A 23,365-nucleotide genomic window follows, 5' to 3' on the forward strand; every position below is an offset into this window, starting at 1 on the left:
ACTTGTCGTCACTCCATCCTTGTTCCGACAAACACCATTAAAATCCACTGTGGTTGCACATGCCACTTCCACACCGCTGCATTTCCTTGCCTTTATTGATTGTCATTGAGCATACGTCTCAGGATACCTATAGTCTGTCATATGGAAACTTTATCCCAGACACAATGCGCTCATGCAGGCGGCTTCTTATATCACAAAGTGATCTCCACACCCTCCCTTGATACAGCAAAGCAGCATTACATTTGTCAAAAACATACACAGACATTTGAGAACACCATCTGCTTATCAGATCCTTTAGGTATAAACATGTAACATCACTGTGCACTGTAGCTTATTGTGAGCAGATGAAAGTTAAACCATGTTCTGAGCATGAAGAATACGCATATAATATTTTCAAGATTAACAATCCTGTCTTTAACTGTGCTTTACGTTAATGTAATGGCATATGACTTTTTTTTTTTTTAATATATACTGATATACAGAGAAGAGCTGTTGATAAAAAACCAAAGGTGCAAGTGTAAGTGCAGAGTCAGAAATATATATATTTTTTTCCAGTTGATAAAAGTTGGTGGAGCTTCTGAGAAGCCCCACTACCTCTTCTGCAGCCTCTGTGTTTGTGCTCCATGCAGAGGCATTGATTGGAAAGTGACTCCTGTGTGAGTGACTGGTGTCCTGGCCCCAGGCTGCAGCAATGCATCACTCCACACTATCCAGTCACACGGAGAGATCCCACGCACTTTAACTCGGTCGTCAGCCTTGGACACACAACTCAGACCTGAGAGGGGAAGGGTCCTGCAGAGTGTGGGAGTTAAAATGAGAATTTATGTTGAGATAAATCCGAGAAATCAGTTGTGAAAAGTTATTAATCCACGTAGTGTTTGAAATCTTAGGTTTGCAGCTCATAAGTGAATTGTTTCATTATTTAGCATAAAAAACTTTGCTATGTGTCTATTACAGAAGCTCCCTTAATGCTTTACACTTGTGTTTTCCACATGTTGTATCATGTATCCAGCAACTCAGATGTGCAATCGTGATTTATTTTGATTAAAACACATCAATAAATAAAAATCATTACACGTCAGTGATGATGAATCAATGCACACATGATCCCCCTTTTTAAAAAAAACAAAAACAAAAAAACAGTGCATGTACCTTTAAAATGAACCATTTCCCGTCTAATGGTAATAGTTAATAATTTTTTCCCCCGCAGAGCGTTAATGAGATGACTGACCCGCTGTTAAATTATGCTCTTAAAATTTCCTGTGGATGCTGTGCCGCCTGCTGCTGCGGAAGCAGCGGGGCAGTGAGTAGTGAAGCAGTGAACCTCCTCCCCCTGACCAGCCAGTCAGCCCAGCAGCAGCCACTGGAGCCGCACGCAGCAGCCCGTCTATGGGACACTGTGGACTTCAGGAGCCGCGGACGCAGGACGCACACTGGTTTACGCGCCGCCTTTGTTCGTTTTAGCGCTTTGCTTTCATTTTAATTTTTACATTTTCGGTCAAAGGAACTTTTTCGAGTCATTTTTTCATTCAGCAACTTTCACTTATGGTTCGCGAATATGGGGTCAAGTTGTGGTTTCTCTCGGGGAAACATCGTTGCGCTGCTGCTGCTGCTGCTGGAAGGTAAGGATCACACGTGTTACTGTTCAATTCGCTGGAAAGGCAAAAGAGCACATGATGTTCATGTTATTTTATTTTACATGTTGCACTAATGTGTTCCACCCTCCAAATCTATGGATGATTTGGTGATAGAGATACGCATGCAATCAACATAAAAGAAATATTCTATGAAGTGCTCATCAGGATGAGAGCATGTTAAGTTGTGGTTGCTTTATGCGTTTTATCCTGCTAGTTTGAGAGCATCAGGTTTTGTTTACAGCATCTTCTTCCTCTCCACTCTCCTGTCAGTCATAGAGGCCAATCCTTGTTGTGTGAGCCCAGAAATAACTGAATTATGTTTGCTTTGTGGTGTAATTTAAATTCACTAAATCTATTTTGAAAACTAACCGTGATGAGGAGAATGGTTTTGACAAATCTTTGAACCTAAAGACTGCAGCTAACAAATTACACATGATTACTTATGTGTAAACTGTATGTGCTAAATTGCAGCATTTTGGAATCTGAGTGATTTTTTAAGACTTTTCCAGGAAGCATCTGAAATGGCACGAACACGATGCCAGCGCTGTTTCACACTGCAGAAAGTGATACTTGCATTGTGCGCTGGTTGTTATGCATGGTATGGCAAGCTGGAACCTAGAGTCAAACGAATGCAGTCATATATCATAATATTATAATCCTGTTCACAATCCCACAGCCCAACTGTACCAACACTGTCCTCCCATGCCCGTCTATATTTATAGCGTCCCTCATGGCTCAGGAGTGTGCAAATCTCAGCGTGCAATTCCAAATGCGATGCTCAGACAAATATAGGCCATTGTGTGTAATTCCTGAATTTGTTTTGAGACTTAAAACTTGTCTCAACATAGGCTTCTACTGGTGCTTTCATCGGGGGTACACAGTGTGTACTCAGTCTTTTGGTGGAATTGAGATTTGAAAAAGGTGTGAAACATTTTCATGTCAAATGTGTCATTGCTATTTCTGCAAAAGTGGGGGGCAACCAATAAACTATAGGCCTATGTAATCGCCCCAGGGAGCAGTTTTCTGTCGGAGTTAAAGTGATTCATGAAATCTTTATGGTGCCACACCAGAATGCAATGTCCTTTGATTATTTTTCATTGTGACACAGTAGCTGAATGATGTAAACCCACACAGACGCACAAAACATATCATGCTCCCCCTCTAAGTGCATCCCACTTCTCTAAGTGAAGCAGGCGTTTCTACTGATATATATAAATATATATATATATATATATGTAGGAGAACGCCGGTCGGTCTAGTTGGATTTCACATGTCAAGGACGTAATGGTAATTAAATGGGTGCTGAAATCTACACCCTACGTGAAAGCGGCGCCCATCACCTGCCCGTTTGTCGCAACAAAAGACCTACACTTGTTGAGAGGAGGAGGAGGAGACGAGGCGAGCTGCAGGCAGGTGTGCAGCAGCTGCTCCTATCTCTGGGCAAACACTGGCTGTTTGTTTTCTTTAGGAAAATATCGCCTGTTATACAAGTGCACACACTGTTCCGATTGCAGGCTGGACGCTAACTTCCTTCAAAGTGCCACATCAGATTGATTTTACTGTACGGGCACCATCAAGCTGATGGTTTTGTCTCATTGTTGGGCGACGGTTCTGACTGCTGACGTCATTTTCTCTTCTGTGATGGCAAAGGGTTTTGCTCATGTTCTGAGCAAATGAAACGAGCTTAGTCCAAACTTTCATTGCCATACGTCATTTAATATTTGGTAGAATGTAAATAATTGGTTTGTTTGAGTGGCAGTGGTGTGTGTGTTTGGTGATTTACATCATCAGTGGTCTAGGTTACAGGTTACTGATTAGTGTAATGTTTCTTGCTAAGGTCATCAGCCTAAGGAAATTGGCAATCAGGGCTCACTATTAAAGTAATCAACATTTTTTAAGCGTGCTGGAAGTGTTTTCCTCCTCTCAGGACTAGAGTTGAGTGGGAGAACTGAAGCCTTTCACGACGTAAATGAGCTCACTCTGAACGCAAACAATTTAAGTATCTTTTGGTTTGTCGTGGCTTTGCCTGATTAGATTCATTTAAAAGCAGTACGGATAAACAAATTTGAATGCGACCGTACACGTACGTTTCGTGGCTACATGTGGTGAAAGCCTTTATAGACATTAACAAAATCCTCTCAACCGACACGTCTGTTCATCATCCATCACTCCCACAAGAAGAACCACAGATGTTTTCACATAAAGGCATTGATCCGTTTTTCTTCTGCCGTGACCTTGCTACTGTATCTTTGACCCTGCTTTGCCCCCTGACCTTTGAAACCTTAACTATCGTAACTCGGTGATGACCCCCCACACACCTCACCACACCACACCACACCCCTCCATCCCAGAGGAAGCTCACGAGCCTCTTCGGCAACTCCTCAAAAAAAAAAAAAAATAAAAATAAAAAATGTCATCAGCATCCTTCCCATTTGAGAAGGACCAGACCAATAAATCTCATTTGTTACATGCTGCTCCTTATTGCATTATATAATTTAGTGAAGCTACTGTCTTGTGTTGCCTATGGATGCATTATAAATCATGCCAATTTCCCACTGAGCTTTCACCGCATCTCTTTTAGTGTAATTGGACAGCGTCGTAACATAAGCTTAAGTTTGGCGTCTGGATTAAATTGGTCCTTTCTTCGCATCTTAGGAACTCGAAAGAACTTCATCACTCAGTCGAGGCCTGGCAGGTCCGAAAAGAAACCTGGTTACAGAGTCCGCGTTTGTGGCATACAGAGTTTGGCTTTTATTTTTACGCATTATTATGAAATATGTGGCACACAGCACCTCACGCTGTGAGATATGAACCCATAACCATGTGGCCTCAGGAAGGAGAAGCCGGTGAGCAACAATAAACATGCTCTTTTTCTTAAATGTCCTGGTTCATTTTGAGATGGATGCAGACCTTTGGACTTTTCTGTTATAGCTCCACATTTTTTCAGCTTTCAACTTATGATAAAAATGCAAAAATGAATTTTCCTCTTAGATTTCTAGCCAGACTGTACCAGTGTTCTTTTAATTTTTTTATTTTTAAATGGATAGCAACCACCCAAATGTACTTCTAGTGCCTGTAGAGTCCCAACCTTTAACTCTGGACTGTTGCTTCCAGTGGTGCCGTTGCATGGGTGTTGCTCCTACCTGTCAAAGCTCCGTGCCTGATCCTCTAGTCAGTTCAGGGTCACACTTCCCTCTCATGCGTGGGTTGAATCTAATTTGCTGTGGTGAAAGGACAAGGAGACATTGATTGAAATTTCGCCCTCGGGGCATTTAGTCCTCTCGTTTCACATGAGCCTTGACAAGTTATTTTCCAGTTGCCTCTCGGTGCACGCTGTGTTTGACCCATCGTTTACAGCAATGAACGAAACAAAGAACAACCGCGGCCCGTTTGAAATCCTCATGGTGCTTGTGACCCCGCGGAAGAGTGAACGAAGGAAGTGTTTTTCTGGTCCTGGTGAACATCATCATTCGCGAATGTCTTCAAATTAAAGTCTCATTTTCCATAAACACCATTCCTTTTTACTTATTTTGCGGCGTGCCTCTCCTCCACCAGCCCCACCCTGGAATCTCACTGTGTCCATTTGTTTGATCCTTCGTTTTACTGAATAATTTTCCACCTCTTCACGCCACCTGCTTGTGCCAGAAACTCTGAAAGCCTCACTTCCATTTGTGCTGGAAACTCAGCGCACTCCATTCTCGGACATAATGCGTTGTCCAATCCTTTGTTTCCAGACTGTCCATCAGATTCACCGAGCAACGTGACACTATACTAGACCCAGCAGAGACCAGAAATGAGACCAAAACGTCTCACCAGCTGTTGGATGCATTTCCACGACTTTCATTATTCGTAGATTATGGATTCCAATGATATTAACGGCCCCCTGACTGTTTACTGCACCATAATTAGGTCAAGATGTGTCCAATAGCTGCGCGAATAATGACATTCTCATCAACCTCAGCTGTAGGTTGTCTTTAGTGCTGAATAGTATGTGGCACCAGAGTAGCATGACAAATATTACATCTGCTAAACATCACAGTGTTAGTGTTGACACTGCAACATTAGTGTTTTTGGTGTTCTCACAGAGCTGCTAGCACGCCTCTTTCTGTGAAGTTGTGAGTCTGTTGCTTTTGGTACGTTGTTAGTTGCACTAAATATAAAAGCTGAACAATGATCATGAAGTCCTTGAGTCTCAAATTAGGCCATTTAAACCTTCGTGAAATCTCAAAACTGTTTAAATGCAAATAGATTCCTACATCTTTACCCTTATTCCGGGCACAAGTCAATGGATCTTATGGCCTTTTACCACCACTGTGATGATGATATATAGTTTTATCAAAGCAGCCTAATGACTAAAGCTCCGTGATGCACCACATGTTCAATTTTTGATGCCACACTCATCCCCAGAGGAATCCTTAAACTGAATTTGTACTTGGAGCTAACCCCTAAGGAGATGTACTATTAGATTTCTTGATGACTGATGAACATGGTTCATTGGATCTCAGCTCTTGTATTCTCCCAGGGCTAATTGGATTACATTATAGAGTAATTGATTATTATGTTATGGTATGCATCACTGGTAAACTGAGTACTCTACCTGGAGCCTGACTGCATCCTCTGATTCCGAGATCAAATATCTTATTACTCTGATGAAAAGTTTGATGACTGTGTCATCATGACAGGAAATGACTTCCTCCCCCTTATTACAGCGAACTGTTTTCAGACTGAAGCGTCGTAACTGTGATCCTGATTCTGGATCCAGCGTGATGTGATGAAGAGTAATGGCACAGGAAACTGAGGGGGAAAGAGATTTCAAAACATTATGATCAATAATAGCTTTCATAAGTGGAATTATAGTTGAATGTGCAGCTTTTTAGTTAATTGAATCTTTGGAGAGAACCATTCCCATAACTGTTACGTCTTTGGAAGCAGAGTAATCGTGATAGTTTTCTGAGTTATTATAATATTTATTGCATTTATATCACCATGACATAGCAGGGGCGAAAGGCTCCTCAGTGTTGGCGGGCTGCAGCTACTTTGTAAAAGGCGACAGATTATTTGGAAATATGGGTATTGATGAACGAAATTGTTGAGCTGGCTGTGAAATTAAAACCCCGAACGCTGGAGGTAATATTTTCTGCGGACATGCTCGCTGAAGCCTGAGCTCGGGGGTTTTCTGTTTAGCATATTGGAGATGGTTGCACACGTGCCGCCATCAGCGTTTCTCCCCGTCGTTCTCATCAGCGGAAAACAATCAGCATCACTGTTGATTAGTGCCGTTATTGATTGGTCTGCTGCCAGATACACTGCCTTTCCAATGGGTCGTTACCAGGGGCAGATGCAGCGCACATTGACCTTGGGGAGAGAAAGGGCATGTGGCCGAGCTCTCACCGCGGCGAGCTCATTGAGGGGATTAATCCCACGGCAGCTAGGCTAGGTCACTTCTCTAGATCTGCCATGAGGACATCTGGGTGTGGGGCCTGTGTTTTCTATTAGGGAGACCTCTGTGGAGATAGATTCACAAAGGCAGATCGGTAAGCTTGTGGGTTGCTACACATGAGCTCATAGCTGGTAAATCTATCAGCCGAAGCACGCATCGAGCTAATTGAGTTCCTGTCTTTGTCTGGGACGATGGAGAGGGCGTCCCGGTCCCACCCTATCAGCTCTCACCAGTCCCAGACACGCTATGATCTGTGGCCGACTGAGCGCATGGCTTCGGATTTTGTGATGAGCTTTTGTCCTTTTTGTTCTTCCTGCCGTCCGTTAAAACAGGAGACAGAGCAGAGACACACACGCACGCACACAGCCTTAATTAGCCCATGGAAACGGCACACACCAGCGAGCGGCAGCAACCAGGAAGAGCAGACGTGCGCAGATGAGCGAGGGTGCTTTCCGCTTGGGTTTTTCATGTTTTTCAAGTTCAATTTCGCCATCCACTCAGCAGTACATGTTATCTTTGGTAAACACGGATTGCTACAAGAGTCCTCCTGTTCAAACACTGGCTTTGTTTGCAAAATTACTTACTGTAGCTTTTGAAGAAATGACACTGTATGTTGAGGCTCAGCATCAGTTTTATAGGTGAGTGAAGGCTGTAAAACGTCTGCTTATGACGGTAGTGTTTACACACTCTGGTTTATGGCCGAGGCTGTTCCAAAAAAAACATCTCATTGTCCCTCTATATGTCTAAATCTAAGAACTGGAAATAATAACACATCGAAACCTTTACCTCATATTTTATTTGGTCTTTTACTTCTCATTATTAAAACTCAATATTCTTGCTTGATCACAGTGGGTGAAATGTCATCACTGTGTGTGTTTCTGTCATTCTTGTGCATCATTTAGAAAAGGTAATGAGTCATGCTTTGGAAAAAAAAAAAAAAATCATCATCATGGCTTCACAGACCAAAGATGCCATTTGCTCAGAGAGAGGCCTGCTTGAGCCATTCAATTAATTAGTTTTGATATAAACTGCTTGCTTTCTGTTGGCTTCTGTCCGGGAGAGAAATTGAATTTTGAATGATATAAACGAATTGTGTTGCATGGGGTCCAGCCGCTGTGGCTCAGAGCCAAGGCCCGCCTACGCAAATGCGTTCGACTCCCACCGGTTAACACTTTGGACCCCCTAGTTTTATTCGCAGCGCTGCTGTCGTCTGCTGCATTTGATTCACGGCTTTGTCACGTGTGCGATTTTTGCAGATTAATTTTCTTTATTTGCCTAATAAACAAAGGGTTGTGTGAAGCGGTAGGAGAAAACACCTGCTTGTTAAAAACTATAAGTGGATGCAGGACCTTTAGCGTCTTATCAAACCAGCAGAGACAGTGGTGTAGTGATATGTTGTGATAATGACTAAGCTGCAGGTTTTGAACTTTTTCTGGGGGCTGTGTCAGTTTAATAATGGCGCCCTCTAATGACCATTTTAAGCACGTTAGATTGCACAGATTTCTTGCAGCCGTAAAATTCTGTCTTAATTTTCTCTTGTCTTTAAAGTCCCACAAACAATAAAAATGTATGCAAAGTTTAAAAGCATTTAGTTTCTGGGACTCATATCAATTAGTAATTTTAGTACCTTACATCCTGTAAGGTACTAAAATCTAATTCGTTTGAACGACCCACTTACAAGATGAATTTGTAAAATTTTCCATTTTTTTTGGGTTGAAAGTTTTGGAAAAATTCAAATTATTTTTGCATTTTTGTTCAATTTATATTCATAAATTATGCTGTCACAGCTTTGCAATGCCAAATATTCCCTTTGTTTTTTTCTTAAAAGCATTAGCATAAATAGTTTTAATTTGGTTTTAATAGGTTTAGGAGATGAAAAAAAGAAAAAAAATCATCCCTAAAACATTAACATGCCACAAGACTGACTCCCACCGTCCCAGCAGAATTACCAAATGACTGGCCTGCTGTTTGTTTTTGTCCCGGGGACACTTTTAATAAAAAGGTCTGCGGCCTCGCTGAGTGTATCTCCATCCTTCAGGAAGGACGGCCACATTTTATCCATCAGCCCGGCCTCCTGTCATCTAAGCCCAGCGAAATTAAATCAATGTCTGAAACCAGAGCCGAGGCCTCAACTGCACCAAACAGAAATAGAAAATCTAGTTTTGCTGTCTGCTAATGACATTAGTGCGTTCCCTAAATGGTCGCCTACCGTCGTCAAAGAGGAACACAACAGGGATATAATTACAGGAGGAACACTCACGTCTCCATTTTCCTGTAAAACACACAACCTGCCAGGACGCTTTATGGATTACCCCAAACACAAACGCACACAAATACGTGGCCCACGCTCTCCTCTGGCAGGTAATGATTCATTTCTCCTCCGTATCATGTTATCCCTCGTAATTAAGCTTCTCAAGGTGAACTACAAGGAGAATCGGAAACCACATGTTATTGACCATGTGAGAAATTCATTAAAAGAGCTGAATAAGTGTCATTTGAGCCCTCCTTTCAATTTCCGCTAACGGGGTGAGATGAAAGGCATATCGCAGGAAGGGAGGGAGGGGAGGGAGGAAAAAAAAATTGCTGTCATTTTCCACGTATGTGTTAATTTCCATTCAGGGGCCAGACGGCATTGTCAGTGTGTATTGTTGTCACTGTCAAACATCCAAAAAGAGATGTCTGATATTGGCTGCAATAATGCTCTGTAATAATCATTCCTCATGAGGGGGGAAATATAAGAACTGTGATTCACTTGACCGCCTGTTTTTTAAACATCTGGATGCTTCATGTCTTCTCTGTGCAGGAGCGACAGGGCTCTACTTCCCTCAGAATGAGTACGTTGAAACGGTGTACGTGGGCTTACCAGCGGGGACGCCCATCCTGCAGGTGCACGCCATGCTGGACAGCGACATGGAGCGGCCTCACTTCCACCTGTGCTGGATTAGCTCTCTCAGACGTCCCGCCTACACCTCCTGGTTCCAAATGGACGTCCACACTGGAATACTTTCCCTGAACAAAACCCTGGAGGAGAGCGACTTCGCCATGCTGTGTGAGTTTGAAAACCCAGCTTTTTATTTTGATGGTAATGTGCAGTCCCAGTTCAGTGCCAGGTATCTTCTCCTGCACATAAGAGTGAATTACTTTCCTGACGTATATGCTCCTTGCATACTAATAACGCGTTGGCTCTGTGCTCGGTTTTCTGCCTTCAGGATGATAATGTGATTGCATAAACGCTGAGAAAGAGCTCAGTCATCAAAAAAGAGCACTGTCTGAGATTAAAAGGCCTCTTTGCTTTGTTTTTTTTTGTTTTTGCTGTGCATCTCATCAGATCAAATGCCATGGTCTGTGAAGAAGTTAGTCCTCCATGCCATGGTTTTACCTGACTTCTCTAAGAGGTCCCTGTGCATCACCAAGAACTCCCCTCGGATCACCCTGGACTTCGTTAACGTCTCGATGCCTCGGTGTGCTCAGACAGACATGAAGGAGCTGTGCTTCCCTCACAGGGACGTCTCTAGCCCGCACATCATGGAAAACAGGTTCCCCGGGCCCTTGCGGCAGCTTCGACGTCTCACAAGACTAAACATCTGCCCCAACTACACCATCACTTATAACGTGGAGTCAGGTTAGACACACCAAAAAAGCAGAGATTTCTCTACTCTCTAGCATTTTAGGCAGCTACACCGCTGTGCCGTGGCTGCAGACACATGCTTGTTGTTCCTCTTGTCCTCAGATACCCCGGCACCGTTTGCCGTCAACGAGAACACCACGGAGCTGGTGGTGACCGCTCCGTTGGACCGGGAGGAGAGCGAGTTCTACCGGCTCCTGCTGGTTTGCACAGTCCGAACGGAGACGGTCATCACCAAGGTGGAGACTTCACTGGACGTTTTTGTCAACGACGAGGACGATAACGCGCCGTACGTGAACGGAACGGACACAGCTGATATTATCATCAGCTTCAACCGGACCAAGGTGAGAGCTTATCTGGTTGGATCTGTTTACGGACTCATTTATCTATTTATTTTACGTTCAGCTTCAAGTGTCTCACTTTGACTTTTATTTTTTCAGGGTGGATCTTTTGGCACCTTGTTCGTCTTTGACAGGGATTTAACCCCCATCTTCCCCATAGACCAGAGTCACAATAAGTACGTGGGGACTCTGAACAACAGTGACCCGTGGATAAAGGAAACATTTGACATAAAAGACACCTTCAGTGAAAAGAAAGCAGCTCCCGGAGGCATCCGAGAGACCGTTCACGAATACCGTCAGTAAAGCAGAGCCTGTTGAAACTGAGGTTTTCTTTTTGTGAGGTTTACAGATTTTCACAAGTTTTTTCTTTTCTTTTTCTTTAGAGCTAGTCCTGAAGAGGAACCTTTACGTGACGGAGAATCGCACCCTCCTCCTGGACTACCGGGTCAACGACACCACCTACCCCGGACAAGAGGGGACGGTGCTGCTGCACTTCAACGTCACCATCTTACCGGTCCACATCAGCTTCGCCAACATCACACACACGTTCACGCTGGCACGCAGAGCTTCTGTCTACGCACAGGTGCTCGTGACTACTTACAATACCGACCTTGAACTCTCTGTTCACACTGCTGCTGTCGTGAATGAGGATGTTTATACGTCATTTGAAGATCGGCCTGCACAATTTAGTCTGATCAGCCACAACATTATGACCACTGACGGGAGAAAGAAATAAAATTTAAACCATCTTGTGACAACAGTGTTCTGCTGGGAAACTTTTAGACCTGGCATCCATCCATTCCATAGCAATGACACAGCAGGATGCAGCTTGACACAGACATACACACAAAAACACAAAAAAAGCATGAAGAGCAGCTAAATCCCAAACTGATCAAGTGTCTGTGGAATGATCCACAGAGGTTGGTCATAATGTTATGCCTGATCGGTGTATAGTACAATCTTTTCCTCATTATGGCCTAATGAGCTGGAAAGACTCCAACATATGGATCGAAAACTTTCCTTTTCACAATGATCAATATTGTCCCCCGTGTAAAAGGCCATTCATTTCAATACTTAATTTCATTTAAATTGTTGGCCAATGACGATGAACAAGTGTCTTCTTTTATTAAAAAAACATCTTTCTTGCTGAAAGACAAAAAAAAAAAAAACACATCTGATCTACAAGCAATATATTGGTATGTAATGAGCTGCAAAACTTAAGTAAAAGTTTCTTTGGCCATGAACAATTAATAGGCCACGAGAGCTGCTATTTTAGTGCAAATAGGAAGTCAGACTTACTAAAAAAAAAAAAGACTAGTCCACAGACTTGATGCTGAAATAAGTTATCTCTCAATGAGAGATTTTTTCTCAGTTATTTACATTTATTATACCAAAATCAAAACCATTTAACATCTTCAAAAACATCCCTGACTCTCACTGAAACATACCGAGAGACTGCCACCTGCTGGCAGTCAGTAAAACAAGGAATTTAGTTAATCACAGCCGTCCACGGCGGCTGTCTGCATATCTCATCTTCACCGATACTGCTGTCATTCACATTTTAAATCTCCGATTTCTGTCTCCTGTCAGGTTGGCAGGGTTTGTGTTGAAAACTGTCAGCAGTTCGACGGCTTCAGTGTCACGTACCGACTGGAGGTACCGGATAAGAACATGTCTGCTGACTCGCTGTCCTGCTACGCAGCCATAAGCATCACCCAGGGCCCAGATGAGATGTGGGGGCTGCTGTACGTGAACGACTCTGAGGTGCTGAGCAAGCCCGAGTGCCAGGACCTTCAGTACCTTGTTGTTGCTCAGGAGGGACACACACAGCTTGAGGCCAGCACTCAGATCCTCATCGTACTAGATGGTGAAGGTAAGACTGCAACAGCCCAGAGCCCCTTTATATTTCCTTCGCAAAGTGCTCCCAAAAGCTTAAAAAGAATCTCATCTGTGCCAGTCTTTAATCTACATCACTAAATAGACTCTTTACAGCGGATTTACCCTTTCCCACGTGTCCTTTTAAGATTTTCGGTAACACTTTCTATGAAGGTTGTATTTATAATGCCCTATGAATGCACTCATAATATTTTATAAAGTGTCTATAAAGCATTATAATGGTCATTATTACCATCTATACATATTCACAAGTCGTCATAACCAACTTCCTGATGCATTATGACAACTGGTTATGAATGATTGTAATGTTAATCTGAATAGTGCATTAGAAATATGTCAATATCTGCCTAGTCACTTGTTAATGTTATGATGCATCATAACTACTTTGCTTTGCTAAATGTGCATAGTGATGCATAATGAGTTTTGACTTCGCCTATAGTGCTTTATATCTGTAGTTATAAGTATATGTAATAAAGTTATAATAATGTATACATCTCCCTACAGCACACAGTCATAAAAAGCTATGCAATTTCATAAGTGCTATTTGTCAGCTCTAAGTAAAGTAACAAGAATATGACACTATTATTAACAGATATAAGTTACTATGAGTAATTAAAAGGTGCAATGAACTAAGTCCTGAGTCTGGCATCTTTACCCCATATGCACAATGTTAATATCATAGGTGTTATTTGTCAGCTTTAGGTAAATTAGTGCAAATGAGGTGTTGTGGATATAAGACTATTATAAACAAATATGAGGCACAATGAAATGAGAGCCTGGACAGTAAAGACAAAAGGAATGCATTTAGTTCACTTTATTTTCATTTAAACCAACACACATGATCAGAATGATTATCAATGTCCTGTATAAAGAAGCGGTTAAATGCCAACCCGGTGTCACAGTGGATGTGAAACTGTCACGAAAATGAATCTATTGTTTGGTGCCTGCCGATTTTTCTCAAATTTGCCGCTCGAAACGAATTTCCAACTGATGTATTTCAATTGGAAGTTATTTCGTGAGGACGACTGTCAATGTGACACTGCGCAATGAAGAGGTTTGATTTAATTTAATTTATACTAGATTTGTAATGGTCTTATTTCGGTTTTTAATGTAACGTCAATTTTGCTGCAGGATTCGGCACTTTGAGATTCGAAAAAAAATTAATGGTTATTTGTTATATCGGTCTCTTATACAGGATCGCTAGAAATGTCCGCGTTTATTGAATGCCGTCAGATATTATTTTGATATCGTTTTTATTAATATTATTATTATTGTAGAAATGTCATTCCTTAGTCCATGACCCCTGACCCCACCCACCTCCGTCCCCAGCTCCTCCCACTGTCGTAAAGCATTGACTGTATGTACTAGTCGTAAAGCGGCTTTTCTTTCCTTTCTCTGCTGAGCCCTCTCCAGGACAGGTAGGTCGTCTCTCTGTCCTGCTAGTGTTTTGTGAGCTAATGCCTTACTTTGCTTACATGAAGCACATCGTTTACATATTAAAGCAATGATTTCGAATGGTTTCAATCATTAAACGCAAGAATATGAAAACGATCTAATTTGTGAGTTAAAACTAGCCGTGTCTGGTAACTTTCGTGTAGCTAGCTTAAGCCACCTACGGGTAATCTGCGCTGCCTGCATGATATGCGGTAACACAATGTCTCATTAGGCTGCTTTAAACAAAAAACGTGATCTGCTTATGTGTTTTCAATCAAACCCTTCTGCATAAAAAAACAAACCCAGCTAGGGCACTAAAGATTTGCCTCTGTTCTTCTTGTAGTTGCTGTCAAACCATCTCCTGACCTCTGACCCTGAATCACCTCACCAACCCAAAGGCACTTTTAAGAGACACATCTCTAGGACACATCTCTTGTGGCCTGTTTCATGTGTTTGTGTAATGTGCTCAGAGCATTGATGATCATTCTGATTATGTGTGTTGGTTTAAATGAAAACAAAGTGAACTAAATGCATTCCTTTTGTCTTTACTGTCCAGGCTCTCATTTCATTGTGCCTCCTATTTGTTTATAATAGTCTTATATCCACAACTAATTTACCTAAAGCTGACAAATAACACCTATGATATTAACATTGTGCATATGAGGTAAAGATGCCAGACTCAGGACTTAGTTCATTGCACCTTTTAATTACTCATAGTAACTTATATCTGTTAATAATAGTGTCAAATTCTTGTCACTTTACTTAGTGCTGACAAATAGCACTTATGAAATTGCATAGCTGTTTATAACTGTGTGCTGTAGGGAGATGTATGCATTATTATAACTTTATTACATATACTTATAACTACAGATATAAAGCACTATAGGCGAAGTCAAAACTCATTATGCATCACTATGCACATTTAGCAAAGCAAAGTAGTTATGATGCATTATAAAATGAACAAGTGACTAGGCAGATATTGACATATTTCTAATGCACTATTCAGATTAAAATTACAATCATTCATAACCAGTTGTCATAATGCATCAGGAAGTTGGTTATGACGACTTGTGAATATGTATAGATGGTAATAATGACTATTATAATGCTTTATAGGCACCTTATAAAACATTATGAGTGCATTATAAATACAACCTTCATAGAAAGTGTTACCAGATTTTCTTATGCGTGTCCTTGGCTCTGCTGTACATAGCTAACAAGGCGAGTCAGGAGAGCCAGCAGCTCCTGTCCTGTGCAGAGAACAGACAGCGTGGAGACTGTGAGTCTGCCCGGGGCCTGGGGGCAACGACAGGTAGATGCCAGTGGAGGCGAGGCACTGAGAAAGGTATGTTTACTTTTAACATAACTGTGTGTTTTCGCAATCCAGCTCATCCCTGGATATTAGTCAGACCTTGGAATAATGTCGCCGAAATTAAACGAGAACATGTTTCCCTCAGCGGTGGTGGACGTGGATCAAATTAAATTCCCAGATCCTGCATGTGTATCCTCTTCAGCAATATCCGTTCTGCAACAGGGAGACTAATGAAAAATGTGGTTTTAATTTTGGTAAAAACAAGTACCCTGTCATTGGTAGAGCACGCCACACACTGTCATGAGCCAATATTAAAAGTGCTCCGTGCTGCACTGTTAAGAGCTACCATGTGTTTTTGTGACTGTAAACTACTTGTGGCTTACATACCGATCTATGCTGTTTGTTGTCAGGTTGCATCTGGTTGTTTTCCTCTCGAAGTTATATCCGTTTTCTCCGTCCCTCATTTTTTCAGGGATATCTGAAAATTATTCAACGTGCTCCCCTGACCTGAGGACATGTCCAGACAGTGTTTGCGACGCAGTGGAGAGCAAAGACATATCACTCTGCCCGCAAGACTGCACAAGTATGAAACACGCGCTTTGATTTTTAAAATACTGATCTTAACTATATGAATATTCTGCAACATGTAGGTTACGTTAACACTTAATTTCTCTCTGCAGCCGAGCCCGTCATCGGAGGCCACGAACGAGGCTTGAGTGGGAACGGGATTAAGGCCTGCTTCGGCACCTGCTACTGCTTCTCTGATAAATGCTTCTGTGAGAAGGACGACATTGAGGGTAGGTTGACATGAATCACACAAACCTGCAGGAAAAAATTATCTCCACAAGCTCTTAAGTGATCCCATCTTAAAGAAAATGAACTGCGCACTCTCCTTCAGAGGCCATATGCGACGACATGTGCAAGACCATCATTGCCACGGCTCTGCTACTCTCCTTCATCGTGTCCATCCTCCTGTCCTCATACTTCATCCACCGGTACCACAAGAACTCACCCAAGCCCCCGATAGCGTCAGCTGAGATGACTTTCCGCCGACCAGCTCCGGCCTATCCCATCAGCTTCCCTGCGAACAACTTGCGCCGCGGCTCGCAGGAATCCATCGAGACTGACACGTTCAAAATACCTGTAAGCCTTCAGCCTTTTCACTTTTAATCCCCCCCTGTGTTGTACGCACACACCGGATCATTTAAGAAGTTTAAAGCGTCATTGTGTTTTCTCAACAGGAGGATCCAAAGTGGGAGTTTCCTCGTAAAAACCTTGTTCTCGGCAAGACTTTAGGAGAAGGAGAGTTTGGGAAAGTTGTCAAGGCGACGGCATTCAGGCTGAAAGGAAAAGCTGGATACACCACTGTGGCTGTGAAAATGCTTAAAGGTAAAACTAGCCAAGGCAAAGACCAGGCGAGGCTGGAAGTAAGGGTGATATATGAGGAGAGTGAAGGTCTGAATGGATGAATGGTTTCATCATTACGTTCCCCTCTTTTTCCTCCGCTGCAGAAAACGCTTCACATAGCGAGCTGCGTGACCTGCTGTCAGAATTCACTTTACTGAAGCAAGTCAACCATCCTCACGTCATAAAGATGTATGGAGCATGCAGCCAGGAGGGTAAGATCTCAGCCCTTTTTTGCCATCCACGGCCAGGGCATGTGTGTTGCACATTTTAACTGACCGCTGCATTTCTCTGAATAGGTCCATTGTATCTCATCGTTGAGTACGCCAAGTATGGGTCACTCCGTAATTTCCTGCGAGAGAGCCGGAAAGTTGGCCCGAGCTACATGGGCAGGGATGCCAACAGAAACTCCAGCTACCTGGAGAACCCAGACGACAGGGCACTCACCATGGGGGACCTGATCTCCTTTGCGTGGCAGATCTCCAGAGGCATGCAATACCTGGCAGAAATGAAGGTATTTGGAAGAGGAAAGGTCATCAAGTTTAAAGTGCAATTTTAAATATCATACATGGTAAGGAGTTGATGTGTCAGTTATAGATATTAAAGGATCTGGAGTCTCATCTGACATGTTTTAGCAAAAATAGATGCAAACTGAAGCGGAGGATCTGAAGACAGTTATAATTATTTGCTTGTGTGAGCTCTGTGAAGCATCTTTAAAGCAGCATGCTGCTCCGACAGCTCGTTCACAGGGACCTCGCAGCACGAAATGTCCTCGTGGCCGAAGGACGGAAGATGAAGATCTCCGACTTTGGCCTTTCCAGAGACGTCTACGAAGAGGATTCCTATGTTAAGAGGAGCAAGGTAAAGAGATATAAATGTGTTCTGTTTGCTTGTATTTATCGCAAAACAATTAAAATGAAAATTAACATGCTCTATTTCTCTATGTGCCAGGGCCGTATACCTGTGAAATGGATGGCAATAGAGTCGCTGTTCGATCACATCTACACAACGCAAAGTGACGTGTGAGTATGATCAGAATTTGGAAAAGTTATTCATGCACTTTTAAGCAGCTACGGTCAGTTTCCAAACCAGCAGCTAGTTTCTGTTCAAAGGCGACAAAATTTACGCCTATAACCCTCAACAATTATCATGTTTTCTATTGTTTGTTGGGTCTGTGCAAAAAAAATATATATATATATTTGTAGTTTTACCGGAGCGTACTGCTACCATCTGATAAATAAGTGACCACATAATCCCTTACTAAAACCACAGAGGGATTTTAATCTTTTTTTTTTTGCATATATATGACTAAACAAATGGGAGCTTTAGTGGCGCTGATATCGAGATTATGTTATCTAGTTTTACCGGGTTTCCTGTCCAAGCTACACTAACCACTTGCCTCTGGCTGTAGCATCACATTTAATTAAAGTGGTATTGACTTTCGTACAACTAAGAAGGTTATCTATGGTTATTTATTTATATGCTTATTCGCACGGCGGGACTAGTTTCACCGGTAATTTCTAATAATCACAGAGGTTGTCTGTGATCTCAATCGCGTGCGAATTGTCCATGTCCGTGATTTGTCAAGTAAAAATTACATTGACATGTCTGTGATTTAGGGATGTAATCAAACTTTTGTTTGATTTGTGTCTATTTCCTGCCCCTTGTCACTTAAGAATCATAAAGGATGTGCAAGAGTTAGGCTGCAAAGTTGAGATGTCGCTGAACTATTCACCTGTTTGGACGGACAAAATGATTAAATTAAACATTAATGCGTTCATCAACATAGGTCGGTCTGATTTAAATACCGCCAGGTTGTTGGTAATTTCTTCCCCTGGATAAATAGGCATTTAAAACCGTCTCTGACACTCGGTGGAACAAGACGGGAAGTAGCAGAGCCACAACAACGGTATGTTACGAATAGGGTTTATAACTCTCCTTATGCTTTTTCTTCCAGCTGGTCCTTTGGTGTGCTGTTGTGGGAAATAGTGACTCTGGGAGGAAACCCGTACCCAGGCATCGCTCCTGAGCGCCTGTTTAACCTCCTCAAGACTGGCTACCGGATGGAGAGACCAGAAAACTGCTCGGAGGAAATGTGAGCTCTGTCGTGCATCCACATCTCCTCATTTCTACTGGGTGCTATAACTTCCCCAACACCACCGCATTAAAGCAGCCGGTCGAGAGAAAACGACCCCGTTGGGAGGATCAAATGTTAAACTGTTTAACCCACTGTGAAACTTTTTACTCCTCCGCAGGTACAACCTCATGCTCCGATGCTGGAAGCAGGAATCTGACAAGAGGCCGACATTCTCAGACATCAGCAAAGAACTGGAAAAGATGATGGTGAAAAGTCGGGTATGTTGAAGCTATAAAATACATCAGGTGTAAGTGATTCATATTCTTTAACTGGAAAGAAGTGGAGGGGACCTATTAATCAACCTCTTTCCATTCATTACTGGCACATTGTTTGACAGAAGGTTAGCGATAGGTCTTTGAGATTTGACTGTCAGTGGTTAGTTTTTAGCTTTCCACTCAGCGTCCACGTTGCAGCTGGCCCAACATGAGCAGTAGTTATTTTCTGCTGGACAACGTGCGACGCCCCGTCAGCTTAACATTCAGAGCCACTATCCACTCAGACGCATGCTGTGTGCTACTCCGTTAGACCTGCCACTCTCCCTCGCACACTTCAGATACCATAATTAGCGTTTGAAGAGCGGTCCCAAAATGTGGCCTTGCCCAGTGTAATCACAGAGCATACCAGACAGGCTCCCGCTGTTCAAGTGAGGCTAAATATGGAGCGTTTAAAGAGACGGGAACGCAGATGCCCCGTCAGTTCTTCGCTGTTATCAAAAAAAAGAGCTGGTGGTCGTTGAACGTGACGAGGTGAAAGTTGTTGGACAAGCGCGTGCGTGCGTGGGACCTTGAAAGTCTAAGCCTAACATGCCTTGAATGAGCTCTTCCTTAATCACCCTAATCGCCCCCTCATCTGCTCCTGTCAGGATTACCTGGACCTGGCGGCGTCCACGCCGGCCGATGCCCTGCTGTACGACGACGCCCTCTCTGAAGAGGACACACCACTAGTGGACTGTAATAACGCCCCTCTCCCTCGAACCCTCCCCTCCACATGGATTGAAAACAAGCTCTATGGTAGAATCTCCCATGCATTTACTCGATTTTAGAAACAGGACACACAACACAAGCTCTCTTTTTTGGCAAGTTGTGATTGGCTTTTTCCGTAGTCAAGTGTGTGTGACTGTGTGACCTAGGCATGCCTTTTTGCTGATAAATGCTGACATAGCTCCCATTTCATCGTAAATGAGAGGCTCAGTGAGAGAGGAAAAAAAAAAAAAAAAAAAGATCTTGTGTCTTTTGTTTCGTTTTATTCGGACCTGCTTCTAATGTACATGAATGCTGACCAAAACAATTGCCACATATGTAAATACTGGATATACCTTTTCATCCTAATTTATACGCTCATACTCGTCATTGCTTCATCTGCATTTGATTTTGTAAATAGCTCCTTTTTGCACTCCACTGCATCTCCATTGTCCACATTTCATTATTTGTTTGCACTGGAGGAAACAGTGTGTCACATTTGAAACAGGTCCTCGCTGAATCAATCCACTCACTGTGGCTTGAATTCCAGATTGTGTTAAATTTCCTGACTTTCTAATAGTGTATATTAGCTAGAATGATTCCACAATGCTGAACAGAGAAACAGTAAGGCTTTTGAATGCAGCTCTCAGGTGACGCTGATGAAAAGTAAAGACCATCTGTGACTAGTTATTTGTATCTGAAGGTACTTGAAGGCATCCCTTAGCAAAATTAAGGGTAACAAGTCTTGATTAATTAAAAAGAGGCCCAAAAAATAGCAAATTACATTAGGATTTATTTCATACACCAAATATAAAGCCATAACTGTACATCTCTGAAGGACTTGTTTCGGAGACGGCCACTAAGGAGTTTGATTCGAGAGCCTTACTGTCCACACGCTGTTTATCTTTCACTGAGTGCAGAAAAATGATATGTTCTCGTTTTTAGGCATGTCATACCCGAACTGGCCTGAGAAGAGCCCGGTACCGCTCAACAGACATGATGCCACTAATCCAGTCTTTACAAGATATGCCAATGATAGTGTTTATGCAAACTGGATGGCTTTGCCCTCACCCGCAAAAGCCGTGGACAAGCTCGATAGCTAAAGACAAACCGACACTGTAGAAAAGATGACTAATTGGTAGATGTGTATATTTCTGTAAGACTGTACATAAACAATCTGATGCTAAAGTTGGTTCCCTTTTATTTCTGTTGCACGGGTATTCAACTTTTAAAACTGGGGTCTTTTTTTTTCTTTCGTTTGTTTGTTTTTCTTGCTGCAAAACCTGCCGGATCAACATAAACCATGCTTCATCCAGCTCTTCAGTATGTTAATTAATACCTCATGGGTCATGTCGGCCAAATTGTATCACTGCATGACTGTTGTACCAGATTGTATGTCAGTGTCAATTGTCTTTTAAGTGCCTGTGCCGCTTCTACAATAGCCTCCAAACTGTTAAATGTGCGACTGTGAAGAAGATGTGGTTCCAGCCCAGGAATTAAAAGGGGACGTCTTTACCATCACCTGTTGTAGACAGCTGGGGATGGAGTGGACAAACGAGCAAAATGCTGAAGTTGTTCTGAAAATGTAAAATTTTCTACTTTAGAGGATTACGCTCCTCAAAATGTCAAAGACCCATTTTGTGTTCCTCCTGCGAGTTTTGAAAGCTGTCATTGCCAAAGAGAAGTAACGCAGACATGTTCAGCGAACGGTTTTCTAGCTTTTCTTCTTGTTTTATCCTATTTCTTCTTGTTATTTTTCTACACACACACACACAAAAAAAATAAATAAATATATCATCGCGCTACTCTGGTGTGAAGAAACGAGGCTTTATGTAGATAGTGACCGCGTCCAGTGTCAGACTACAGTCCACACTTTCATTCACTGTCAAGGCAATCTTTGTGGAAAAAGTATGATTATGTAAACCAATGAGTGTTATCACTGTTATGTTGATATTATTTGATTATGTCCCAATTAATAAAAAATAAAAAAGTAAAGTGCAGTTTGTCTTTTCAGCTCTCTACAATATGTGAAGTGAAATTCTGTTTGTGACTGATTTAACATTGATGCCGATACTTATGAAGGAAAAATGTACAAATTATACTCGGCTGAACACGTAAATTGTTATTTTTATAGTATTACAATATCACTGTCAGCCTCTGTGCTCTTACTGAAATGATTAATCCATTACGCACTAATTATTGGGAGTATTGTCTTCTAAATTATCATTAAAGCTATAAGGTTGTGGTCTTGGGAGCTTCTTTCTACCAATGTCTTTTCTGTTTTCCTCTGTTCCACATTCACTGTCAGCGAATAAGAAAGAGCAAATGTTTCAGGATTTTATATTATAAGAATAGCAAGTTCACTTTGTTGGTTACAATATGAAGCACTGGGATATATTTTGAATAAAAATGTTGGAAAGTCTACTGAGATGGAATATTGTTCCTGCAGCAGAATTATAATTCTTATAAAATTAAAATATAAATGACTAACGACCCACAGTATTCTCTCCATCAAGATTTTGATCGTGCTCTTTATTAAAGATTTGAACAACTGAAGCTCTCCCTTTTATTTTCACGGCCCAGTACCAACTGGCTCTGATGTGACTGAACCCCTTGAGGGGGGGAAAAAAATGAAGGAAATGTGTCCGAAGTATTGATTAAAATCTCTGCGATGGTCTGATGACCTTTCCGTGGTGCCTCAGTGCTTTTGGCATAATGTCTGCAGAGATAAGCCCCAGACTCCTGCCACCCTTAATGGGCATTAATAAAGGAAATGAATAAAATAAGAGCTATAAATAGAGCCTCGTGGGAACATTTCCTGGTTTACCATGGCGATAACCGATCACATTAAACACACTGGGCATTAAACAAATGATAGACCTTCCTCGGTGGTAATTCAATTCACAGTTGTTGTCAGATAAGAGTTGTTTTATTATCTAGGGCAGAGATACAGGAGGAAGAAACACACATTTCTTAAGAGTTAAAATAAATCAATTGTTTTTTTCCCCCACAAAATAAATGTTGCAATTAAGTGAAGAGGGATAGATTGTTGTTTTCATGGCCACTCCTACCTGGATGAACGATTCTCCATCCTGCCCATGACTCCTCTGATACTTTCAAACTGTCATATAACATCATCAGCTACATCTTCAGATGTATGTACTGTATCTACGACGGATG

The 23,365-nt window shown here is 42.1% G+C and overlaps 1 protein-coding gene across 1 annotated transcript; it reads left to right on the top strand.

Moving 5' to 3' along the window:
- The first annotated feature begins 1,261 nt into the window (after positions 1–1,261).
- ret (ret proto-oncogene receptor tyrosine kinase) lies at positions 1,262–22,609 on the top strand. Its single transcript, XM_047602246.1, has 20 exons — positions 1,262–1,622; positions 9,881–10,126; positions 10,406–10,699; positions 10,808–11,046; positions 11,143–11,338; positions 11,427–11,626; positions 12,634–12,916; positions 15,587–15,718; positions 16,158–16,268; positions 16,366–16,482; positions 16,584–16,828; positions 16,927–17,074; positions 17,197–17,304; positions 17,389–17,603; positions 17,828–17,950; positions 18,041–18,111; positions 19,047–19,184; positions 19,345–19,444; positions 20,089–20,236; positions 21,131–22,609. The coding sequence occupies exons 1-20, from the start codon at positions 1,559–1,561 to the stop codon at positions 21,286–21,288; spliced, it is 3,336 nt and encodes a 1,111-aa protein (XP_047458202.1). The 5' UTR covers positions 1,262–1,558; the 3' UTR covers positions 21,289–22,609.
- Positions 22,610–23,365: the final 756 nt, after the last annotated feature.

The sequence above is a fragment of the Mugil cephalus genome, chromosome 13, assembly GCF_022458985.1.
Source record: "Mugil cephalus isolate CIBA_MC_2020 chromosome 13, CIBA_Mcephalus_1.1, whole genome shotgun sequence".
Classification (NCBI taxonomy): domain Eukaryota; kingdom Metazoa; phylum Chordata; class Actinopteri; order Mugiliformes; family Mugilidae; genus Mugil; species Mugil cephalus.

Coding starts and splice junctions, on each gene's coding strand:
- ret (XM_047602246.1), top strand. CDS start 1,559: ATGGGGTCAAGTTGTGGTTTCTCTCGGGGAAACATCGTTGCGCTGCTG. Junction 11,047..11,142: donor TCAGCTTCAACCGGACCAAG/GTGAGAGCTTAT, acceptor TTATTTTTTCAG/GGTGGATCTTTTGGCACCTT. Junction 20,237..21,130: donor GATTGAAAACAAGCTCTATG/GTAGAATCTCCC, acceptor TCTCGTTTTTAG/GCATGTCATACCCGAACTGG.